The sequence below is a fragment of the Xiphophorus hellerii genome, chromosome 20 (assembly GCF_003331165.1).
Source record: "Xiphophorus hellerii strain 12219 chromosome 20, Xiphophorus_hellerii-4.1, whole genome shotgun sequence".
Lineage (NCBI taxonomy): Eukaryota > Metazoa > Chordata > Actinopteri > Cyprinodontiformes > Poeciliidae > Xiphophorus > Xiphophorus hellerii.
The window spans coordinates 20,185,785-20,211,972 of NC_045691.1; the positions used below are offsets into that span (position 1 = coordinate 20,185,785).

The following is a 26,188-nucleotide window of genomic DNA, read 5'->3' on the forward strand; positions in this document are numbered from 1 at the left end:
TTGTGGTTTCATAATTTTTTCAGAACCGTATACTTGGAAAACCAGGTTTACCTTCTTACATCTCTAACTGCTTTATCGATATTGAAAATGGTTTACTTTGACTCTTGAATCTTTTCCTCACTTGCCACTACCACACCAAAAAGTGTTTTGCTGCCACAAAGTGGTTCAGCTTATGTATGATGTGTCACTGATTACAACAAGAACGCACTGCCGAGTTTAAGACTGGACAGTAGCTGGTCAGGGTGCGGAAGAGGAAAACTGGCCAATACCAAAGACCAGTCGAATTTACTATGCATCTCTAGCCATAGGTTAAATGATCTACTAAATAAAAACGGTTGGTTGGAATTAGCCATGAAGTCCCACTGCAGACAGTGATTTATTTTATTTTTTTTACATGGAGCAATAGAAAATAAATGCAAGAGACAGGTGACTAATTGTAACAGAGAGGAAAAGCTTAGCAAAGGTCTGAGGGGGATAGGAGAGAAGGATGAGACTAATTGTCATCTTAACAGAAAACAAACCAGCGGAGACTTGGGTTAAACAACGTCAGCCAGAGGAAAGCTGGATGTTAAATTATTTAGCTTAGACACAGGATGCAGTACTTTATTTCAGCTCCTAATGAAATGCAGGTGCTGTAGTGGGAAAGATGTAGCCCAAGGCAGAGCCAGGTGTTCTGCATTTGTTTTCTCCAGCTTTAGAAATGCAAATGATCACATTATTATTGTTCATGTCCTTCTTTGTGTTTCCTCAAATTGTTCTTGCTTCCCCTTAAGCGGTGCCCTTGGTCTGGCTGGCTGCCGTAAGAAGAGCCTGCTGAGATTACAGATTGTTCTTTTTTTTTAAACCCCTTACATGCTTTTCTTGGCTGAACACACACCAGATTGTCCTTTGCTAAGCTCCACTCTGCCTTCTCCCCTGTCCATCTAAAAAAAAAAAAAAAAAACCTTTCACTGGGGATTCAGACTCATCTGACCACACACTTAAACAGAATAGATATATAAAGAGATAATATATTCATTCAGGTCACAGAGCTTAGGTATGCATGAAAAACAGAAGAACCACTATTATGAAAATTGCAGCAGATGCTCCAGACCCATGAGTCAAAACTTTAACAGATGCAGTCACAACTAAAGTAGGTCCTTGTGGGAAAATGGCAGTCTCTACTGTGGAGCAGCATTTCATGTTGATGGGAATCTGAGCTAGTAGTGGTTTGCCTTGTAAAGAAGCCGATGTATGTCTCATATTTGTCCCAAATATGCGCTAGCTGTTGGTCAACCATGCAGGTGTTACTTTTCAAAAATGATAGCTCCCATTTGCTTCTTGTATAATTTACATCGCTTGAGTATGTCTGCCACAATAAAGCCAGATTAAACAAGATGCTTAGAGAAATATATCTCATATTCATGCCAGATTTATAGTTATATTTTAAAGCTCATGCCAGTACAAGTGAAATACTACTAAGCAAACATAACTCATTGGAAAGGGATGCCAAATAAACCTCTCAATTTTCTAAAAGGACAGTACAAAAACTAATTGAAGAGCAGCAATGTATTACAAGTACATCCTCTTCTAACTGTTACCATGGTGGTGGAGGGGTGATGACCTGGGTTTGATTTGTAGTGACAAAACGTTGGCACCTTGCAGTCTCTTATTGCAGCGGTTCATCAGGAACCACTGTCTGGCATGTTTTAGGTGTCTCCTTGCTGCCACACACCAGACTTATTTAACTTGGTGACTTACAGGCTTCCACAGCACTAGATGACATCTGGAGGAGGTCATAAAATAATTTAAATCAGGTGTGCAGGAATAGAGACTCATCTAAAACATGCAGGCCAGGGGGCCTGAGCACCATGTTTGGGAACAGTTGGTCTCTACAGTGTAATAAAATATTCTGCTTGGTTGACTAGGTAAGAATCACTCAATAACACTTATACAAGCTGAGTAATTAGACCTATTATGCATAGTGTAACCGATACAGGAGATATCATAGACCAAACAAAGCAACCAACAAATTTACTTCTTAATATAAAAGGCACTTCTGGACTTTCATACCAATCAGAGACGGGCCACAAGATTTCTGCCCAGTGGACACTGAGGAATTAGTCTTGTAATAGAAAAGGAAAATAATTCAAGAACAAAAGGTAACAGAAAACAAATTCATAAAAAGTAAAAATTGATTCCAAGAAAAATCATTACTGGGCACTTTTTTTTTAAGAAGGACATCGTAAAACAAGATGTTAGTTGTTTTCTCTGTAAAGTTAGTGATTGTGCAACATGTTTTGCTGAAACAAAGTGGAGCACATTTTGACCAATGTCACCGCAGCCTACTTGTAAATATCATTCACCAAAAGCCTAACATATCACTTATTTTTGTTTGAAGAAACCCTGTGAGGCTCTGATTCTTCATCTTCTAATGATGAGCTGAAGCTGAGACAGAAGCTGTCCTCACCATGGGACGGAGTTTCAATGGACACTTCAGTCCTACACCCCAAACTCTGGTAGGTGACCAATCACGCAGGTGAACATCTCTTAATATTTCTGCTGATGCTTATTAATCCAAAATGACACACATTGCTGCACAAAATGCACATGCACACATTTTTTTGGCTATTGCTTTGGTCCTAGCATTTGCCCACCATGTCCATCTGACCCAGTAACCCAGTTTATAAAGACATGGTGAGGGTGGGAAAGGAAATGGACAGGAGCTCACTTCACAGGAACCATAAAGCCCCAGGCGGATGTTGAGGCCTGTTGAGCTTTGAAACATTGATCACATCAATGCAATGAAATGACATTAAATATGTTGTTGGCATTTGGTTGGAAACTCAATAAAAATGTTTTTACATGAAACCAATACATGTCTGGAAATCAGCTGCTTTTGAACTGAGCAACATTTAAGAGCTATTAAGGTTAAAGTTGCAGGCTTCATTTACAGCTGAAATGCCGTCTTAATTACATTAGGAAGTAATGTCACAGCTTGACTTATGTTTGTCTTGTGAACCAGGATTCTACCAGGGTTTAGAAAATAATCAGAATTGGCTGAAAGTCATTGTTTCTCTGACAGCAAGAAAAATACGCAGTGACATCAGACTTAACTTAGAGCTTTACGAGCACAGAGAGAACACAAAATTCTAAGCAAAGTTATTTAAACCAAATGCAGAAGCCACCTCTGTGGGAAAACACAAAGACTCATCCTCCAGTCAATCGGAAATAGTCTAAACAGTTACACCTTTGACAAAAGCCCATAAACCTTTTCTTAAAGCAAACGGAAACAACATCCCCCTCCAAAGACTGGATAACCGAGGACATGTGCTGTTTCTTTAAGTCCTCCAAATAGGAAAGAAACAAAACAGGATGGTTTTAACCCACCAGATACATCCAGATATAGCCTAAACAGGGAGGTTAGTTTATTTGATCAAACAAGGCACCTTCAAACCACAACAAGGCATCAATAGAGATTATTATATGGGTCTTCTTTTTTTTTTTTTACACCACAGTTCCTTCTTGTTTGGACAGAAGGGAATTTTGTTCTTTCTAGGTCTTTTGTTTTTCTTTGAACACTATAAAAGTTGTCTCATTTCAGAAACAATATTTTGGTGTTCCTGCTTTTGTAAACTTGCCATAAGCTAGCTAAGTAGCTTGTGACAGATTGCGTTCATGTTGTTTTTGTCCCAGATAGGGCCAGTTTGGATAAGAGAAGACAGGTTTAGAAATGGGTATATTTGGAGAAACAATCCAGAATTAGAACGGATTTACTTGGTTCTGCTTCTGACTAAGATGTTCCACTCCTTTGGAATGTCACAAAAAAGTTGAGGATATAATGCAAATAATTTACAAGATGACCACCATTTGTCATCAGTAATTGTGACAGGAATTAAAATGTCTTGTTCAATAGATGCTGATTTATAACATCTGAAGTCACATGAAACAATTGGGAGATCCTATGAATGCCAATGCTGTGGTGTTCAGTCTGTGAACAACGGTAGCAAATACACTGGAGAAAATTCAAGTTTTTCTCTTTACCCAGCTGAGACTGGTACCAAGTAAATAATGTAGCGTTTCTTGCAGCAGCTTCTAATGACATCACTGCTTCCAACTACAGGACCAGCAATTTCATGGGACCTGCTTTTTTCAGCCTAAATGTGTGGAGCAGCTTCTAGATAAGGTGCCTGGCACAGTGTCAGGAAGAGAAAAAGGTCGTGCAAAACTGCAAGGAAGGTTGGCCCAGCTGAGAGAGGGTGAGGAGGGCAGGTAGTGAGAAACAGCAGGTTTCTCCATTCCCCAAGGCGAGTTCTTAATGACTTCCAGACATCTGCTTTCAGAGTCTCAAATGTCTAGACCGCAGCTACACTTTCTATGCAAGTCAACATGCCGATTTGGTCAAAAACATACACACACCCACACACACATACTTTTGGTGCCTTTCAAAAGTATTTATACCTCTCAGACCTTTCTGAACTTTCAAAATGTTTTACTGAGATTTCATGTGACAGAACATAACAAAAGAAGCTCATGATTGAAAAGAAAACTGATGAATGTCTTTTTTTTGTCTTATCACTTTTACATTGAAAATCAGTTGTATTCACAGCCCCTTTTCCATGACACTCTTAATAAACCAGCGAACCTCACTACCTTCTGAAGTCACTTAATTAGTCAATTTCAGATGTGTGAAGGCCACTCTGCTTGTTAGGGAACATCAGTGAACAAACAGCAACATAAAGACCAAGGAACACAGCAAGCAGGTCAGTGATAAAGTTGTGGAGAAGTTAAAAGCAGGGTTAACTTATAAACCAATATCAAAAACTTTTGACTTTTCACAGAGAAATGTAGGATGAAAAGTAGACAGGAAGCCCAAGGTAACTCTGATGGAGCTGCAGCTCAATAATCTGTTGGCAAGACAACGATTAATAATGCTAACTCCGGTAAGAAGCCATGCAGAGGTCATGGCAAACATGGATGGATGAGTGGATGGATGGGAGTGGCTTTAACAGGCCAGAGTCATCTCCTTGTCAATTTGATTGACGGCAGACTCCGTTCGCTGATTTGCCTGTGATTTGCGTCACTGCATGAGCAAAGGCCAGGCCTTGCAAACTTCGAACAACAACATCCAAACCACTGCATTGGACCAGTGGACATGTTGTCTGCTATCAGACAGCTGCTCAGAGTGGAGGAGCGTAATCATGAGCTACACCAGGAGCACATGTGTCAACTTTTAGGGCAGAATGACTGTGATTTCACAGCCCTGCAAGCAGAGAAAAATGGGCATGCAGTGAAGAAACAAGAAACGGTTTAGCTGTGATTAATGTTCTGTCAGAGCTACAGTTTTGTACTAACATCCGTTTGGTGTGATGTTTTTTATTCTTTAGGTTTTTCTTTTCAATAAATTTAATGCGTGGAAATATGCATAAACCTTTTGGCTGTTACCTAAATCTAAAGTTTGCCCACATTTTTAAAAAATGTCAAAATACAGCTAAGATTTGCAGATATAGCAAGCTCAACTGAACTATTTTCTTCATGTCTGGGGTAGCATTGAATTTCTTTAAGGCAAAAGTAAATTTCTGGGTTTATTTGAGTCCATCATGCTCAGGGTCCCTCCATGCTCAAGGCCTGCCAACGTTCCTGCCTATATTCACACCCAGTGAAGAACACACTGCACTGGCTAGAACCGAACCAGACACTAACCGGCTAGAGTGAGACTTGGCAATTGTCAAAGTGGCTTTTCATCGCCCCAGACTGTCTCATATGTTGGGTCTATGGCTGCATAATCTGTGGATCAGAAGTCAACTCTAAAATCTTAACACGGAAAGGCAAACCTTGTAAATGTCCTAATTTATTTGGCACAATAGATCCAAAGAAAAACAAGAGGTCATCAATTTTAGTGTTGCCACACAAATATTTTTATCTAAAGAAGAAATCAGACACAATAACAGCATTGACCAACTTATTTGATGTGTATTGATGATTTTACATCATAATTACATCATTTTGATGATGTAAAATCTTGCATCATCAAAATGTAATGTAATGTTGTTACTGGTTATAATTGACTGCATGGTGTTTTTATAACTTTGTATTTTTGTGTTTTTATGATGTGAGACACTTTAAACTGCCATGTTGCTGAAATGTGCTATACAAATAGATTTATTAATTATGCCCATATGTAAACATTGATTGTGGAAGTTTGCATTCCTTGCAAAAAATAAAATAAAATGTAATAATTTTACTATTAAATTTTATTCAGTTGAAAAATGTGGCTATTTGCTGCAACTCTATTCATGATAAGAAAAATGTACAGACTTTCCAGAGGCCAGGAACCCAAGCACCTTCATAGTGCTGGCAATAACAGATAATTAGAATTTCTCCTTTATATTTTACCAAAGATTAAACTAAAAAACTAAGTTAGTGTGTAGAACATTGTGTGATTATAAATTGCAGTGATTAATCTCTGTTTTCAGAGACACGCTGTTGAGGACTTACAAACATCAGGATCCTCATCTGATCCATCTGGGCAGTCCTTCTCGCGATCACAGCGCCAACCTTTGGAGATGCATGTCACTCCATCCTTACACACAAACTGCTTTGGGCTGCAACTCCTGGGGGCTGAAAAGACAAAAAGATGTGATGAAATTAATCAATTATACAAAAATCGTCTCACTGATCTTTAGTCCTGAGATCTTGTTAGGAGTCAATAGTCATTTGCCCTGATAAGGTTTAGGAAGGGTGCTTACTGTTGGACAGAGTAGTAGGAAAAGGATAAATGTGAAAACATTTTTCTTTTTTTGTAAAATTGTTGCATATACATATTCAGGTCCAGTTTCCCGGGGAGCTAGTTGCAATGCGCCGTGGCTGGAGGGCATCAAAAATGTCCAGTTCAGGTTTCTGTGATGAGAAATCCTACCCACTCTGCCCACAGTCAGATGGCACACAAAACAAATCAATTCAAGGCCTTCTCAGAAAAGCACAAGAGCGTTTAAACAAAACACACTGACCAAGCCGAGCACCGACTTCCACTGAGTGATAACTTTGTTACCCAACACTGTGTTAAGAAAAGAAAAGTTGGTTTAGCTCACAGTAGTCTACAGTATACGCTTATTTAAACCTGGCTATTGATAGCAAGTCCAACATTTGCTCTGATGACCACAGGCACCAACATTTCATAACCCTCCTTACAAGTTCTGAACCACATGAGGTTTTTGGATGTCCCAACAAACCGCTGCTTTTTTTTTTTCAGTGAAGAAGTATCGAGAGGGAAGGCAGAGTGTGGGCTGGAGCTTCCCTGGGTCTTTCAGTGGAGAAAACTCCAGAACCTGTGAGGGTAGAACAAACCCTGAAGGCTTAATCGTTTTGCTCTCCACATATAAATTTCTCATTCATGTGTTTTCAAGCAGAAACATTGCTATTTGGTCAGTATGAACAAATACATTTTAAAAATTGAGGTAGATTTTAAGTTAAACTGCCTACTAAACAAATGTATTTTATCTAACGATAAGACAATAACGCAACTCAGATAACACGGAGAAGAAAGCCCAGTCCAACCACTTCTTCAGTGCATTAAATATGGAACCTGCTAAAACCAGTTGGCCATGAACCTAAATTTTAGACAGTGAGATAGGTAATGAAGTCTAACTATTCATGTTTCTCCATACTCTTTTTTTTCCCTCATTTTCCATACCTATGAGCTCCTGAAAAACCACTAAAATCCCAACATTTTTTCAGCCCTTGTGTATCTGTCAACAAAATCTTAGAATTGTGTTTTTTGAAAACTTCCAGGTGTGAATTCAGAGATGCTGTCAGGAAATGACAGCATTACCTGAGCATAGATGTGAACCGCCGGCTTAGACAGGACAGTTTGGGGTAGTAGAGGTTTAGATGATGGGATGAAGTGGGATAAACAGGATAACAGCATTTACATGTACAGCTACAGCCTCCAACTCCAGCACTAAGAGGGATCATTAAATGGGCTCAACCCAAATACCATAAATTCAATATGGCATATTACTGCTCCGATCCTCTATCTATCCTCATCTCCTCACCACTTTGAACAGAGTACTTGCACGAGAGACTAGAGGGGTGTCTTTTTTTTTTCTCTCTCGCAAGTCAGAAGGTTCTGAATTATTCATGATATGCAACCAGGCCCTGTTGAAGCCCTTCCACGTTGCTCATCATCTTTGCTCTTTGGTGCATGCTTGTTTGTTTGTTTACGAGGTATCATCACCAGCTGTGGCAGGCGGCAATATGTGAAGTGAGCTGTTTATTCAGACGCTGACATGAGTCGACTCGACGTGTGGTTAACTTTACATTCGGTAATGGCTGTGGGAGGAGCTGGCTCAGTTCACAGGTTGCTGCTGACAGAAACATGGCAGGGAGAAGAAGAAGTAGGTCAAGAGGTTAGTTAGTTGGACGTGAAGTCTCACAGGGAAAGTCAAGGAAATGCAGAAAGAGGCCGTGGTCTGACCCGCTGCGGTTCACGTCCAAGTTATCTAAGTATGCCTTTGTTTCTAACTAGTAAAAATATACAAAATACCAAAAAGGCCTGCCCCTTTTCAGGCTTTTCAAACTGATTAATCTGATTTTTCAAACTGATTCTGTTGATAGCATTAAACATGCTATCAACAGAAAATAAAAATGCCAAAAAATATTTCTAAAATCAAAGTCAAACTTTGCAATTAAAAGAAAGTTTATCTCAGTTTCAATAAACAAGCTTTCTGCAACTTTCACAAAGTTAAATTTATATATTTTGGGGACCAATGTTATTTAATTTTAAATGAATAGATGGATTTAAGCACCATAGTACTTGGGTCTTTAGAAACAGCCACACCCACTTTTGGAGTGAAGTCAAACTGGGAGTCAATGCAACAGTAGACATAAAGTGTGTTTTATGAGTTTAAGGTGTTTGGATGTCATTGGAGTCAAGGAAAAACAATAATATGAAGCTGCTGCTGTCGGCTAATTTTAAACATCATAAAGAGAATCACTGACACCGGAAGACAAAAAGCAAGAGATTTAACAGTGGCTGGCGCTGTTGTTCCCTTCCTCTAAATAAGTAACTAGCAGCTACATCAGCTGTGATATTCAAGCATATAAAACTCAGTGAACACTTTTGGTTGAGGTTTTATTACATTGATGAGTGAAGAAGTTGCACAGACACCCCCATCAAACCACAGTGTCGATTTTCCCCCCAAGGAGGCGCAGCAGTTTGCAGGAGAAGGAAGTGACACAAAGCTGAATCAATTGTACTAAAAAAAACTAACTTAAGTGAGTTAAGTGCATAACTTTATAGCAGTGTCAATTTAAGCGGACTTTTTGGTATTCGATCCCAGTGTAGGTGACTTTTACACCTTCCTACAGCATACAGGTAGCTCAAGGGTCGACTACAAGATGTATTCTACATCTGTAGAAACCTACTACGTAGTAGTTTACCACTGTCAGTGTGTGAATGTAGTGTGAAGCACAATGGACTAGAAAACGGCAACTATCTATTCCGGCCATTTACCATTTTGCCACTTAATAAACCACTTTAGTGGAAACTGGCTTATTTTATTTAAGAGCAAAAAAAAATTTATGAAAATGTAAGCACCAACTTTAGATAGCTAGAAGGAAATTTAATACTTAGTGTGGGGAAATTTGAGCTCATTCAAAACTTTTTAAGGCCCAGCAGAAACCCTGAGTAAATTAAAACTTTGTTGTTTCTAGTGGCACACAATCATTACATTTTTTTCCTCTCAGTATTGCAATGTTGTAGTTTATGCATACACAAAAAAAATGGCCGACCAGTCCTTCCAGTACTTGAAAAAGTTGCATAGAAACAGAAAGATACTGACTGCTGATAACCAATCAACAGAACTCATCTCTCATAGTTATAAAATATCAAACTTTTCTCTTGCAAAACATGATCAGGAAAGAAGGATTGTAAATAACGTATGTAAATAGGACATAAGTTAAAAACACTCGGTGAACAAAAGAAAAGAGATCACAGAAAATGATTTATGTTGTATAAGTCAAATAGTCTCATAGCCACAGTTGGCCTGAATTTCTGTGAATCCTCTGAGTGAGGCTAGAATATTGAGGAGGGATGGTGGAATGTCACACATGCTATCAATAAGCCGCCTGTGTGTGTTTTTAATTTTTTTTACCAAAGTGGAGTCTGTGTGAAATCTGGACCAGATTTCAAATCCAGCGTCCCTTTGCACCCTTCTGCTCAGGCTCCAGGATGAGCTCGGTCTGTTTGTGAGGAAGAGTCCTCTCCTAAGGCAAACACAGGCCTCACCCGCAGCCCATGCACCATTTCCTCCAACACCCACAGAGGAGCTATAAATAAGTTGTAGGTCTGCCTTGAGAGATCAACCGGGCCACTACAAAGCTTCCTGCAGACACTGAAACCAGTGCTTCATTACACACCAGTCAGCAGAGTGTGAGAGGATACCAAACATAAAGCACACCACTGAACTTCAAGTCAGAAGGTGCATCTGATCCCATGTCTTTGCACTAAGATCCGTCTGGGTTTGTGGCAGAACAGTGTTAAAACAGTGTATTGTAAAAACATGAATTTCCCTTAAGCTTTTGCACAGTTTGTCCTGTCATAACCACAAACTTCCATGGGTTTTACAGGGATTTTTTTTGTGACAGACCAACACAAAGTAGTGCAGAACTTTCACATGAGAGAAATAGAATATTTGGTTTTCTAAGTGCTTAACAATTAAAAATCTGAAAAGAGCGACGTCATTTGTTTTTATCCCTCTTGAGTTGTTAAACTATCTTTCTGCAGTAAATCATTTAGTGTACAGCTCTAACAGCTTCGGACATTTGGAGATTTGCCCCTTGTTCTTTGCAAAATGCAGCTCTGGAAAAAACTAAGATCCCACTGCACTGAACCCCATTGAAAACCTCCTGGTTGTTCCACCAAATATGGATTTCTGAACTCTTCCTGAGTTCAAACATTAGTTTTGTTGTTTCTAACTGAACATGAACTTGTTTTCTTTGCATTATTTGAGGTCTGAAAGCGCTGCATCTTTTTCATTATTTTGACCATTTCTCATTTTCTGCAAATAAATACTACATTTTTGCTTGGAAGTTCAGAGACATGTTTCCAGTAGTTCATAGAATAATAGAACAATTTTCATTTTACTCTAACACATACCTATAATAAATATAACGGATCATTTTAAGTGCTTTCTTATTTTTTTCCAGAGCTGTATTTCAAGTTTTGCCACAGGTTCCAAATCAAAGTAAGGTCTGGGCTTTGACTGGACCATTGTGACATTTTGTTGTAGCTCTGGTTGTATGCTTAGGTTCTCTTAGATTAGAATGTGAACCTTTGCCTCATAATATAATGTCTTTTGCAGCTTCTAACAAATCTGCCAGGATTTCCATGCATCCATCTTTCCATCAACTGACCAGCTTCCTCTCTCTCTGCTCAAGAGAGAATCCCCACAGCATTATGCTGCCACTGCCATGTTCTGTTGTGAATGGTATGTTCAAGGTGATTTTAAGTGATAGAGTTCCTCCATGCATAGTGTTTTTTAAGTAGACCAAAACACTATTTTGGCGTCATCTGACCTTCCATGTTTGCAGTTTTCCTACCATGGCTTATGACAAACACCAAACAGGAATTTTCTTTCTACAATCGGTTTATTCTTACCATTAAAATAAATAAAGAAATAAATAATAGGTATGCAGAGAATGAGTATCTCGGATGCTTTACTGATGAATGCTCTCCTTATGCTCTCTTTGCATTGATGAAGGATTGAACAGCATTCAGTGAGATGTTCAAAAGAAGGGACATTGATTTATAACATCACTCTGCTTTAAAGTTCTTAAAACTATTTTTGTGTTCCTTTCTGTGATGCTGCTTCTTCACTAATATTCTCTTGCCAACCTCTAAGGCCTTCACATATGCATTTATGTGAGACTTTTAACACACATACTAGAGTAATAAGTGGTACCATAGTAAAGGAGGCCGAATACAAAAGCATGCCACACTTTTCAGAGTGATTTGGAAAAATATGTTTGTGCTATACATTAAATCTCATTCAAATATGTTTGAGTTTGTGGCTATAGTGTTTGAAAATGTCCAGGGGATGTGAATACTTCGACAAATCGCCATATGTGTTACAGAGAAGAATAAAATAGGTCTAGCTTTGCTCAAATAGCTAAGTGCTTGCACAATCCTTACAAAAAAAACACATTCTTTGCATCCAGACTGACTGAGCATGCTCAGACTACATCTGCTCTGATTTAACATGGGTGATTGTTTTTTTTACAAGCTGAATATAGAGAGTATTACAAAGCTGAAAACGGGCATAAAGCACAAGGTCTCGGCTGAAGTAAATGCATTGTGAAGTTTTTTAAAAAAATTTTTTAAGGGCTACAAAGAATGTTGAAGAGCGTAATGGAAAAAAACAGTTTAGTCTACAGAAGATAGCGTGTACTCCTTCAAATAAAACATTTCAGCTGTTTCTCAGCGGAGAGGGAGGGGGCAGGGCCGTAATCCCAAAATGTTCTTATTCTAGTAGGCAGCATAATGTGTGTCCACACATATACAAAGGAAGAATGTTTACATGACAGTAAAATATGAGGTTGAAAATATGAAGCTTAAAAAAAAAAACTTGTAAATGTTGCAAAAGATCCAAATGGAGTCATGTAAGATAAACTGAGGTGGAAACCAAACCGAGCGGTACGCTGGTTTACTGTTTGACCTATGGGCTGAGCTGAAGGGATTCTTCAAAAACACCAAAAATGTGGGAAGAAGGAATTGGTATGTTTTGCTGTGGCCTGCCACCTCTTCATCCGCCTCCAGAGGCGAGGCGCTTCAGGGTTGAGAAAGAAAGAAGGAAAAAGAAGGAAAGAGGAGGAGGAGGAAAAGAGGGAGGGAAAAACAGTTTTCCAACTTCTCGCAACTGCTCAAGTTACCAAGGAGAGAAAAAGATGACCCAGCTGTGCCTCCTGAACCAAACTTTACAGCAGAGTCTGTGAAAATCTGTCTTTAATGAGCAGATAGGGATAAAAGAAGAAAAATTCAGACCGCCAATTAAATACGGATTAACATCGAGAGTGAGACGTGGTAACTATTGCTGGTTAAACAGATGTTGGCTACATTACCATTAAAATAGCGACACAACGTTAAACTTTAGCCTCGCCTTTTTCGCTGAAGCTGAAGTTCTTGCATGTTTAGTTTGAGCTGAAGGCTGTTTCAATGTGTGTTTTCCATGAATCAATTTAAGACCCATTAAAGCGCCATTTCAGAGTGTTAATCGAGCATGTCAGCAATCTCGTTTTGGCTGAGAGTCAGAGCACAGAGGGGAGGAGCCGTGACCTCTTTCACTTCCACGTTAAATCTATAAGTCGGTGACGGGAAGGCGGGGGCGTAAGCAGGAACCCGTAAGGTGTGATCCACGATTATAAACTTAGTAAATTTGGAAAAATCCCCCTGCTGTACCACCATCAGAGCACATGCTGAAAGCTGCAGCAGCAGCAGAAGTGACAATTAAGCCTTCTTAGTTCGCTACCAAGGGAAACATATTAAAGGAGATTATTTGAAATTCTTTAGCACTTTTCTTTTTTAGAAGACTGGGACAAATTACAAGTCTCAATGCGACTTTGACCTCTATATAGGGAGGTTGAAATTTCTCTGATTCCATGTTTAGAGAGAGGTTTATTTGCATGCATTACAGGAAGTCGACTAATAACGGATATTATGATGAAACTACAAATATAACAGATTCTAAACATGATACTGAAAATTTAAGTTTACTTTCATAACGAACTTTAGGGGAGGCGTCACCATTTCAGATGTGAGTGAAAAGTTGATCTTGCTAGCACACGTTGCATCTCTGGAGTAGATGATTAAATTTTCCCAAAGGGCAGCAAAATTAACCATGACTGTTGTTAAGGGTCGGCTCACTGCACTATAAACATGATATTTAGTGGCGGTTGGCAGTCATTAAATATGTCATTTCTGCTGCTGAACAGTAAATTGCAACATGCAGCATTGAGTGGAGATGTTATATCATCTTCTCATAAGTTTTTGTTTTAGAACAATTGCCAAACAATAAAAAGTAACCTTGCATTATTTGACTGTATGCTTAGTCTGATGATGTTAACTCGAGCTGTAATCACTGGGAGCGGCAGTCTGCTCGCTACGTGCAAAACCACTTTTCACTTGAGCAGTTATACGCCTACTGAAAAGAATAAGAATGGACAACAATAGAAGAAGAATGGACAGAATGTGTTTTGCTTTATTAAACTTGTTAGTGTTTTTCAGAAAAGTAATTTCACCCTTTTGACATTTCATACCACGTCAGCTTTTTCTCTTTATTTCCAGCTTCGAAATAGAGCTGTCTGCTTCAGGACAGCTCATGCTGACCACGGGTCAGTTCGTACACAGCAGGAGGATGTTTCACTTTGACAACTGAACATTTAAAGTAATTATTTTTACATGTTCCTCCTGGTGCACTGTGAGGAAATGAGATTATGTTGCTTTAATAAATAATATCCAGCAGGAGGAAGCTAATCAGAGGTGTTTGTAAGTGGCTTCTTATAAATAACTCCAAAAAATATCAGACTTCCCCTTTAAGATACTTGACAGACTCTCGGCAAGATGCATGCAAATAAAACTCCCCTACATTTTAAATAAACAAGCCTGCTCGGTTTTGTTGTGGTGTGTGTAGGCTAATAACAGTGGAGCAAACAGCCGCCTATTCTGTTCCCAGAAGCACAAAATTTACACGTAATAGGGGAGACCACACTGCCTACACACAGATATTTGTGTGTAGGAAAGCCTCCACATGAAGCAGGGACATAACAGTGCAGATTTCAGTATTGACATTAATGTTTTGTATGAAGTATCCCCTTACCATCTTTAATAAGCATTTAGCTTTGGCCATGTCTCAACAGAATTGAGTATATTTCAACCACACAATACTAAAGTGAGGCTCAGGTTTGGCTTAAGGCGAAGTTAAACATTAGAGATCTAGAGTCCAACTGAAAGAAAACAACATTTATGAGTGGTGAGGGGGGAGATGGAACAGATTTCTGTTCAGGTTGTGAAACGTTACTTCACAATTTTGTAATTGACTGCATGTTTTGGCTCAACCAATAATCTAATTTAATTAGGTAACAAACACACAATAAACTTACAGTGTGTTACTGTTATGCTATTTGAGTGTCTGATTTCATTAGCATTTAGACAAATCGTCATTTTCATTAAAATAGATTTAACCGTGTCTCCTTGTTTGCAGAGTATGTGCGCCGACATCAGAGAGCAGAAGTTTCAGTGGAGGACTTAGTGGAAATGAGTTCTGGCTTATCGGTGGCTCCTCACGGCACACATATGTGGAACAAGGGGGCGTACTTATTATGAAATGCAAATGAGCTCTGATACATGAATCAACCTTGTTAAACACAGAAATGAGGAGAAAGATGAACATTAATCTTAAGTGTGGCTTTTTTTGTTGTTGTTCCACCCCCGATAAAGTTTCAGTTTCTGCATGGATGATATTTGAAAACATTACTAACTCAAACTATACACCTCCTTCAATAACTGTTGCACAAAAAATAGGAAAGAAATTGTATTTCTGATTATTTGTCTTATGTATTTTAGATAAGGACTAGTTGTATCAAGGCATGCAAGGTTTTTAATGTTAGTAAAATGCCGCAGAACATACTGAAGACTCAAAGAGCCAAAACACTACAGCCTTCCCCCTACCTGGTGCTGTGCACTGGTAGTCCGCTGGCTGAAACAACCCTACTAAGCAATGTGAGAAAAAGAAAATTTGGGCATCTAAGATTAGCTCAATACTCTCAGTTCTATTGTATTAATAACAGAATGTCAATAAGATGCAGTACAATTACTTGAAAACTGCAACCAAATTTTGTGGTTTATTTTTTTCTATGTATGTATCTATCAAAATAACAAACACTATAACAGGTGAGATCATATGTAATTATCATTTTTTGGGGTTTCAGCTCTACTAAGATGCTTAAAATGATGACTTGAATGTTTTGATGCATGCAAGTAAATAGCTGTGTTCAAAACAATCATGCACATGAAAAATATTTGCAACCGTGAAGTTATGTAATTTATGAAATGCAAAATTTGCTAGTGAAGGAGTGAGGAATCATTCATTAGAATTGGAGTTACCAAGGATTCATCGTAAAGCACCACAGAGAAGTCCTGTTTGTTTTTTCAGTGGATGAAGTCTCTCTAGATGGGATTACAATCTCATGATTTTTACTAAAAAGGCTTGAGCTTAAGAAAAACTAATAAATGGAGCAACCAGGAGATTTCTCTTGAAACATGTATTGGGCCTTTATTACAAAACAAGAGTACAATACCATTACTTGACCTCTAATTGTGTTTCAGCAAAACACAATTAGACAGTAAAGCCCATTGAGGACTGACAGGTCAAGATTATACAGTGATCAACATATCAGCATGAACAGTTCTTTCATTCTTAAAATGAGAAGGAAACCAAGCTCACTTTTGCTTTTACTGTGGAAGGGTCAGCACACCTCATCCTCCCTGACCATTACATAACTTTGTTTCATATTATAGCCATATTTTAGATGGCTAAATCAGCTACATGCGTGGCAGCTGGAACATTTTAGGAAGATTCAACCCTAGAAGCTGTCAGATATTTGGGTTTTAGCAGCTTTAATGAGCAGACGATGAGTCTTTGATCATGGGAACTCAGCTGATATGAATAGTGACGTTTGGTCCTGCTTCATGCAGCAATCATGAGGACGAAAATTTATTGTGACACATTCTATTCTGCTGCAATGATTCACTAATCAATCCAGATCTTTGAAATCAGGTGCATAATGTCCGGCAGCTATGCAGGCAGATGGTTTCTACAGACATTTGTAAAAGGAAGGCTGTGCAATAAATCCAATAATGATTTCCCTTCTACTAAATACTGGCCTGTGAACTGTTAATGGAATCATACCAAAGACAAAATTATTGGATGTCAAAACTTAGCCACCAACTTTCATTAGCTATAGACCTCCATACTTCATGCGTCATGCAGATTAGCTCGAGAAGAGTCCATGCAGAACTTCATGGAAGAGGTTTCCATGACCAAGCAGATGCAGCCAAGCCTTATATCACCAAGTGTAGTGCAAAGCACTGGATGCAGTGCTCTAAAGCATAACACCATGGGACTCAGTTGAGACAACTTCTCTGGAGGGATAAAAACATGGCTCTGTCTGCTTATCCAAAGCATGAGCCAGAACTTAGTGGTTGCCAGGGGAACATCACTTTTTCTGAACTGTATAAGTCTACAATTTGGTGTGGACAGTATTATAGAGTGTGGATGTTTTTCAGGAGGTTGGCTCAGCCCCTTAGCTCAAGTGAAAGACGCTCTTAATCCATTAGCATATCAAAACATTTTGGGGATGAGTCCTTCGTGTCCCAATATGACCGTGCATCAGTGCATACAGCAGGGTCCATTAAAACCTGGATCAGTGGGTTTGGTGTGGAAGAACTTGATTGGCCTGCTTAGAGTCCTGACTTCAACCTGAGGCCAGGCTTTCTGATCCAACATCAGTGTCTCACTTCTCAAGTCCGCTTTAAAAAAATTTGCAGAATAATCACAAAAACTCGCTTCCCAAGGCCTTCCCAGAAGTTGATACTGTCATGGATGCAAAAGGTGGGCCAATATTACATTAAATCGTACAGATCAAAAATGGGACGTCGCTCAAGTTTATATGTTTTCATTATGGTAGATTTCTGTTCAGGTTGTGAAATAGGCTATTACTTCACAAACTGAAGTGTGAAGTAATGTTTCACAACCTGAACATTACTTCACTACTTCATTTGGTAAGTACATTCTTTTAGCAATAACATGTATGATTTCACCTGCACTTACTGTATATCAGAAACACATTTCAGGATTTAAATATCTTACTAGTTCACTATAGATTCCTGTTTGGGTTCATATCTATCAAAGACGTGTGGATTTTCATCCAGAGGCAAGCTGATTGACATGTAAAGCTATGTTTTTTGATTGCTTCAGCTTCCAGCATCATTAGACGTTTAGTTACACGGCAAGAGAAAACTTTCATTTTAACTGCATGTAGCAGATTTTGTAGGTCTGGGAATAATCCAGATATTATCACCTGACTCTGCTGATCTCCTCACGTAACAGGAGCTTTAGCTACTCAGTTCATTGTTTTGGTTTTCTTTACAGCAGCAGAAAGTGGGTCACTCTCACTGTGCTTGCTCTGCCATTTTTCTAAACCTACAAGAATCTGCAGTCCATAACTCCCACTTTAAAGAAAAATGATCAACTTTTTCCTTAGCACAAAAGAGAGTCGTAGCTTTAATCAAACTTTTTGTTGTTTATCATTTGGAAAAGCGTTGAACAGAAGCCATAAAAAAAGGGAACATACTGTAGACTACACCTGCTTGCTACTTGTCTGATTCCAAGTAGAAAAACAGAAACATTTGTCCACATCCCCAATGATTTGTGTGACAAGAGATCCAGTAAAAACCCTTACACAGCTTCGTTTGTCCTCCTTTACTAAGTTAACTATGCATAATATCCATAACTTCATAACTATATTATTTCACAGCTAACGCTGAACAATCACAATCAGGCCTTGGCCAGTTTTGCAGGTGTCAAGGACTACCAAGCCCTTAAAGAGGTCCTATCAAGTTGTTGCTATTATTATGAGTCCTAATGGGATGCCAGAGAAAGTGTCAGAGTGCCAAGAGTTTTAATTCAGCTGTATGGAGAATGGTGTAACGTAGGCTGCCTATGTCCCTCTGTAGATGCTCCCTGCTAGTTCACTGACTAGCAGAATGGTACAGGAAAAAAAATGTGTGTGTTTGGATACATTTCTAGTCACAAATAGACAGAGTCATGCATGGAAAACTGAGTCATCTAAAGAAACTGACTGCGGGCTAGCACGACCAACTATTCAGCTAGTAGCTTGGTAAAAAAGAAAATAACTGATCCATCACTTGAACAAAAACTCAAGTTATGACATGCCAAACCAAAAACAGATCTCAGCATCTAAATCCCACTGGATGTAGGGAGTTGGCTGGGTGAACAAACTCCTGCCTAAGGTCAGTAGCTGTTAGCAATTAGTAGCACTCCTGGCAGATGTTTAGTGTACTATGGAGGAGAAAGATGACGTCATTGTTTCTCCGTACATACAGTGGGTGGGGCAAGTTGCTACAATCAATAGTAGCCACACAGGCACACCCGCTAGAAGGAAACAAATGCATTCAGTACAGCACTTTCATTCTATTAGCTGAGAGGTTGCCAGGCGACTGTGCCAAAAGGTGTTTACAAAAGTAAGCAGAGAGTCCAAGCAGAGCGCGAGGAGAAGTTTTGATTACAAGCGTTACAAGTTTTGAGAAGAAAGACGTGAAATCCTGCTTTCAGACTGAAAATGTATGCTCTTGGATTATGGTAGAAAATTTCCCACATATGTATATATCAAAAACAACTTAACAGAAATCTGACATCATCACAGCAATGCTTCTCCACTGATGCCCTTTACAATCATTCTTCTTCCATTGTAGTTTGCATGATAAGCTCAGCAAATAAGCGGTTCCACCAGGTGTTTGCTAATTGCTGCTACCGCTAGTCTAGAGGAGCTATGTGGCCAAAGCACAAAGAAAATCCAAGGAGGAGCTTTGGGTAAATAGGCAGCGCTTAGCGAGAAAGTTTTTTAGATATTCCTGAATGGCTGCCACAGGAGATTCCAGGATTTCTCAAACAAGTGTAAGTGATGAGGGAATAATATAACATGACATAAAGCTCAAAAACGTCCATTTTGTATAATACCCTACCTTGCTATAAAATTACTTAAGGTTTTGTCCAAATCCAGAGAGAGTGTCAAAACCATGATATCTTTCTTAAATGCCACGCTCGGAGAATCTTATGCTGTCCCCATAATCATTCAAGCATCATGTTGAGAAATTATTGAGGAGTTAAATAAATTATAAATGTGATTCATTAATATAAAATTATAACATTAGATAGGAACTGGGATAATCAACATAAAAGGTGATGGAAATACAATTAGACCAACACCAATTTCTTCATTAAATCCACACTTAGCTATGCCAATTGTCTGTTTTCATGAAGCAAGACAAAGTTGAAGCCTTGAGTGATAAAACAAGACCCTGAGTTTCAATGTCTACATGCAGTGAGGCTTTAAAAACAGGTCTAGAAAGAGGGAACACCGAATCAGTGTACATCCTGGAGCAAATTGTGGGGTCATGTGTTGTTGAAACGCATTGTCCTGTTAAATCTAGTTGGGTGGTCTGAGACAAATCTATATTTGTTTTGCTCCACTACTCTTCTTGGTGCTTTAGCCATCCAGTCCCAGTCTTTGCCTTGGCTCCTATCAGACCTAATTATCACTGTTTGGTGGCTGCAAACACAGCAGCTAACTCTCAGTCCGACATTTAGCCAGGACCCCAACCTCTGTCAGGTAAACGGCTAAACAAACTCATTTCTCTGTTCCATTTTCTCCATCCAAGTCTCATTATGAAACTTTTGTTGATCTCTTTTTAGAAAACTATATCTGTAATCTCTAAAATGCAGAATTAGGCCTTGCTCTAGATTCGAAGTGATTCCAGGGTGTTACATGATTATTATTAAACCTTTTGGTCGTCATGCAGGAAGGATTTCTGTCAGTTTATCCCAGGAATGCAAATAACAAAAGAATGAAGCAGATTTTCCAGGCAATGCTTTTGGCCTGCACAAGAACTGAAAGACTTCTTGCAGAAATAGCCTAATGTATTTCGCTAACTGTATTCACTGCTAAGCCTTACCGCCTTGCATAGCAGCTGTCAACAATAAACATCTAAAAGTTGTTGGTGTTTTCCGGTGCACCAACCAAAGCCAATTATTAAGAATTAAACTCAGCAGCTTTCCCAGGTGCATCACTATTAGAATATTATCAAAAAGTTAATTTATTTGAGTAATTTATTTTTAAAAAGGGGGGGAATATTGTTGCACTCAGAGAAAAATTTTATATCTCCAAAAATGCAACTCTTTGGAAAATTTAAAAAATAACATAATTTTTCTTCCAAATTTGAATTCATATTGTTTGGTTATAATTGCAAACTTACTCAATCAAGTATTAAGTGCAAATACTGTGACGTAGTTATGGGCGATATGAGCTTCAAGACTTAATCAGGATCATTTCTATGGTATTTATTGTGATAAATTTTAGCTAAAAATTCATAACAATTAACAGCAGATGCAGCTCAGCTAAACGGCTCATACCAGTTGCATCCAATCAAAACAATATAAACAGATTTAAAAAAGGCTCTTACTGAACAAGTGCTGAAGGAAAGATATATTTCAGACAGCAAAAGCAAAATTGCAGTTACAATGTCAGTTTGGGAGGGTTTGTGAACTTCCATAAACTAACAATAAATATGAATTTTTCTTAACATCTTCACTTTTTTCCCTGATAATAATAAAAAAATAAAATGACTGCCCATCCCTACCTTAAAGCACATGGATATACTGTTTTTATTGGTCTTATGTTTTAATTTTGACCTGGGTTTTCAGTTTTTAATAGCTGTAAGCCTGAATCATTTCTATTTAGAGAATTAAGTGCTTGAACTTCATTCCAATCGGGATTGAATCCATATAAGCTGTAGGTAGAAGGTCATATTTATATGACCTTTTTTATATGACCTCTATATCTTTATCTGTGCTGCTAACACACCTGAAAAGGATCAATAAAGAAATATCTAATCTCATCTTACACCTGCTTTTCAATAACATTCTCACTTATTGAGATGCACTTGCTTCATTAATTCAACTCTTCTTCACCTGTTGCTCTTTTAAAGGCTGTATGAGTAGCAAAGCAACCACAAAAGTCAGACAGATTAATCCCCTGCTTTCCTCCTGACTTCTAGATGCCAGTAAACATTAACGTTATAAACATTTGTCCTCTTGGATGTCACTGTGTCAATATCACACCACAGACGGCCAAATGTTTTCAACAAATGCTGCAGCGGAGATGTCTGCAGGGGGTAGAAGAGAGCCGCTGCAGCACGAGAAGGAAGGACCCTGTGCCACTTGAAATGAAGAGGGTTTATTGCTTAAATGACCCCAATTTAGATAGATATCTCAAACAAACCTCGGCATTTTGGTCTCATAAGGAAGGAATTTACCACAATGGCTTTGAGAAGGGCAGAACTGTAACATTTGTAAGGGGCCACTGGTCTCTTTTTTGTCATGACAGCACTTCCATAGAGTGAAGTGATGTGAATTATCTCATTAGGGATTTTTTCTCTTTTTTTTTTTGCACTGGATGCCCAATTAGCAGTGAGCTCGCTGAACAAGTTCAGAGTGTTCACAGAGGTCTCTTCTGGGGGACAAAGAGTGTTTTAGACCCAATTAAACTTTAGGGGTATGTAGAACCCCCTTCTCTTTTATAATGCCTGCAACAGAGGAACATAGAAACTAAAGGGAAAACCTTCAGAGCCAGTTTGAAGTATGCCTGAAGTCTAAAGGAAACTGTGCAAAAAGAAGCCAACTAGAAAGTCCTAGAAACAAGTGTCTTTCATTCAGGCTAACAGTGACGTACTGTCATTGTGACTGATAGGAAATAAGGTAACTTTTCTAATTAAGTTTTTCCTGGCCGATCCCACTGCAACAGCTTCTTTGATAACAGTAGCAGTTTTGAATCCAGTAGAAAATACGAATTACTCTAATTAGAAACGTAGGTTTGTAAAAGTAACATTTTAATTTTGCCAATTTATTTTCTTCTGACTGGAGGTAATGTCGATGTTTCAGAGTGGCCCAGCCAAAGGCCTAACTTAAATCTGATAAAGAATCAGTGGCAGGAGCTAAAGATTAGGGTAATGGCAATGAGGGCTACAAAACACAGGAACGTGTTTTGTAGCAAAACACACGTTCAGCTTTCTAGCAAAAACTGATACTTTTGTCCGGTCCTGTCTATGAATAATTTTGAGCTTAAATGAACGTGTTGACCCTGATAGGTCAGGAAACGTCTCTTTAATAACAGCTCTTCCTCTAAATATACTGTCAGAGCAAGAATTTAAACAAAGAATTTAAGGTTTTTCACAGAAGTGTGCAAAGAATTACATTGCACAAGCGTCATCAGTGTTCACAATAAATTAGCTCACTACGCCCCTCTACATCCCAATGGGGCTTTAATCACTTCAGCTGCACAGCTCAAGGCTGCCTCATCACCTAAACCCAAAGCAAACCAACTCAGGGGGAAGAACGCTTCACTGAGACAGTAACTGTGAATCGAGGCGAGAGACATTTTTTGTAAGACAGGGCTCCTACGCTGCATGTGGCTGCAGGCTCGATCATCAAGGTGATATTTTATTTTGATTTTGACCCTTAAGAGCCTCGAAGGACAGGACTGCTACCTGCACCAAAAGGCCAAAGGAGCGTTTTCAGCTCAATGGATCTCACAAAGAGGCAACTTGGGGTTTAAACTTGGTGAATCTTTAGATTTAGCACATTAACAGGAACAGCAGAAATGATACAAAGATATTCTTCAAAAGAGACTTAATGTTTTACCTGAAACTGTGTATCTATCCCAACCAAGTGCAGGAATGCAGTTAAGGTAGCCATAGGTTGTCAATTTTAAAAATATAAAAGAAAGACCACAGGCTTAGAACAGAAGTTTTAGAGAATAAGGAAATACCAAGAAAAATATGCATGGTAGTGTTTGTACAGGTGATATTTCCTTGTTAGTTTGTTTGTAAAACTACAGAAGATATGAAAAAGTATTTTCATATTTCATACCAGATCTCATTTTTTTCTCTATAGGTGTCTTTTTTAATTCTCAGGTCATTGAAGAAATCTTAATGTCATGCAAGGTCATGATGCCAACAATCAACCATAGTGTTGATGGTCTGTGGCTGTTTTACTGATTCCAGACCTGAACCATGAGTTCTGGTCTCTACCAGAAAATCCTGAATGATAACATCTGACCACCACTTAGTAACCTAAAGCTCAAGACCTCTTACATTATACAGCAAACAAGTAAGCCTACATCTGAACTGCTGGAAAAAATGAAGGCTTTGGAGTGGTCTAGTCAAAGTCTAGACTTAGATCCAGGTTGGAGTGCTGCAGCATGGCCTTTAACAGACCAATCCATGCTGGATATCCCTTCAGTCTGGACAATTAAAACAAGGAAGAGTTTTGAAATTCCTCCACAATAATGAACAAAAAAACATTTCCAGTTGATGACAGATGTTGCCACCAAGGCTGCAATAAAAAGTTATTAGATTTAGGGGGCAGTAACTTTTCCTCATACAACCAGGTTGGTTTGGATACCCATTTCCCTTTAATAAATTAAACTATCATTAGAAAACTGTTTCTATTTTTGTTCCACTAAATTAAAATTGTTATTTCAACAATTCAAAGCATCTACGCGTCACAAAGAAGCAAAAATAAGACATTTTGCAAGGCAGAAAATACTTCTTCATATTTCTGCATTTGCCTAAACTATTAAGCTGTAAGTTAGCCAAATGTTTCTACTTTGGATGTATGAGTATCTGCTGTACTGAAGAACACTTGAACTCAGTGATTTAAATGCTAAATGGATTTCTAACACCCCAATGATGAAGCCAGATTGATAAGAGTAGAAGTTTGTATCTAAAATGTCATTAAAAGTATGCATGCCAATAAGTGAAGGTGGAGATTTGGGACTGGTCTTTACAGTACAGACAGAACCCTGATATAGACACAATCAGGCACCTATAGGCATTGATATGCATGCCTGTTGCTTGTTGAGCTCCAATGTTTATGAAAGAGGAACTGACTGGAATGTTAACTTAGAATGACAATAGACGGGGCAGTAGCTGTGACTGATCATGATTCAGTCAGTTTGTGTCTGAAGACAACCCAGTGATGTTTTAGTGATGAGGCTGGTGGTGCATCAGCACAGACATAGAGCCGATGCTGAACTCAGTGAAGCCCCACAAACTTAACATGCATTTCAGACCTCACTGCAGTTCAAATTCTACTTGTAAACATCCTTCACACCAGGTCTGACGGCCTATGGTTCCGTTTTCATCTCGGAATATCAGAGTAAACATCTGATTATGCCTCTTGTTTTAGCCAACGAAGCAAATGACTGAGGTGGAAACATGAAGTCGCTGCAATATTCCCAAACAAAAGGCGGCTTTAATTGTCTCCTCCACCGACTTCCCTGCCTTCCAGGGTACCGTCTACTCTCACTGCATGCAGACAACATAAAAGAATCAGCAGCGTGCGCACACTTCGTTGTTCTCTCCCAGCATCTCAATCCGGACCCCAGGTTATGTCTGGATCAGTTCCGCTTACCATCGACAGCCCTGGACGGAGCGACCACCTCCAGACTGTGCAGGAATCCCAGGAAAAGCAGCCCTGCCGCCAACACGTTGGCCGCGATGCGCAACATTGTATCCTATCTGCGGTGGAGCCTGCACATCAATCGCCCCTCGGTTCCTGTCAGGCTGTGGAGGCTGCACACTAAGGCGACGACGTGTAGAACCGAGCCCGGGGGGCAGAAGATGCTCCTCAGCCGGAGGTGTGCGCAGTCTCTGCTGTTGTCTGCCCACTCAGAGGCTGATCTTTTTTTTTTTTTTTCTTTTTTCTTTTTTGGAGAATCTCAATGCGAGGAGCTGAGGCTTCTCCCAGCCCGCTTCTGAGGGGTAAAGATTAGGGGGTCCGTGGGTGCATGGAGAGTCCCTGCCACAAAGGCTAGCAAGCTGAGCTGAGCATCAGGCTAATAACCCCCGGTCTGCAGTCTCGATGATGATGAAGAAGAAGAAGAGAAAGCAGCAGCAGGGCTGGCGCCTGTGATCAGGCAGTTTGTCCGTCTTTTGTTCTCCCTGCGCCGGTGAAGGAGCCACAGGGGGCGGGGGCGCATAAAGACGCGGATCAAATGCTCCTCTCCTCCCCACCACCTCTGCTGCCGCTGGCCGCAGATTGAGCCTCTACCCCGGAGCTCAGTCAGTCTGAGTGTGACGTCGGAACATCAGCTGGCCCTCCTTCTCCTCCTCCTCCTCCTCCTACTTTTTCCTCCTCTTCCTCCGCTTTCTTCCAAGTCCCTAATTCACCTCCTCTAAAATCACACTCGCATAGAAATTTACTGGCTTCAGTCAGACCAATGAATTTCAACCCCCATCTGACCCACATATACTTCATTTCTTAAAACAAAACAAACATATATTCTTAATGTTTTT

At 39.3% G+C, this 26,188-nt stretch overlaps 1 protein-coding gene across 7 annotated transcripts in view; it reads right to left on the bottom strand.

The window, feature by feature from the left end:
- LOC116710686 (low-density lipoprotein receptor-related protein 1-like) overlaps positions 1-25,968 on the bottom strand; it is a 111,406-nt gene extending 85,438 nt beyond the window's left edge. For 5 of the 7 annotated variants that reach the window (XM_032549853.1, XM_032549852.1, XM_032549849.1 and 2 more), the window contains exons 1-2: positions 25,305-25,967; positions 6,478-6,600 (exon numbers count right to left, since the gene is read on the bottom strand). In XM_032549853.1, coding sequence (XP_032405744.1) covers positions 6,478-6,600; positions 25,305-25,401 — 220 coding nt within the window. In that variant the 5' untranslated portion in view covers positions 25,402-25,967. Of the gene's footprint in view, positions 1-6,477; positions 6,601-25,304 lie in introns of all 7 variants that reach the window. The other 2 variants (XM_032549850.1, XM_032549847.1) reach the window with 1 other exon arrangement.
- Between the last annotated feature and the right edge of the window lie 220 nt (positions 25,969-26,188).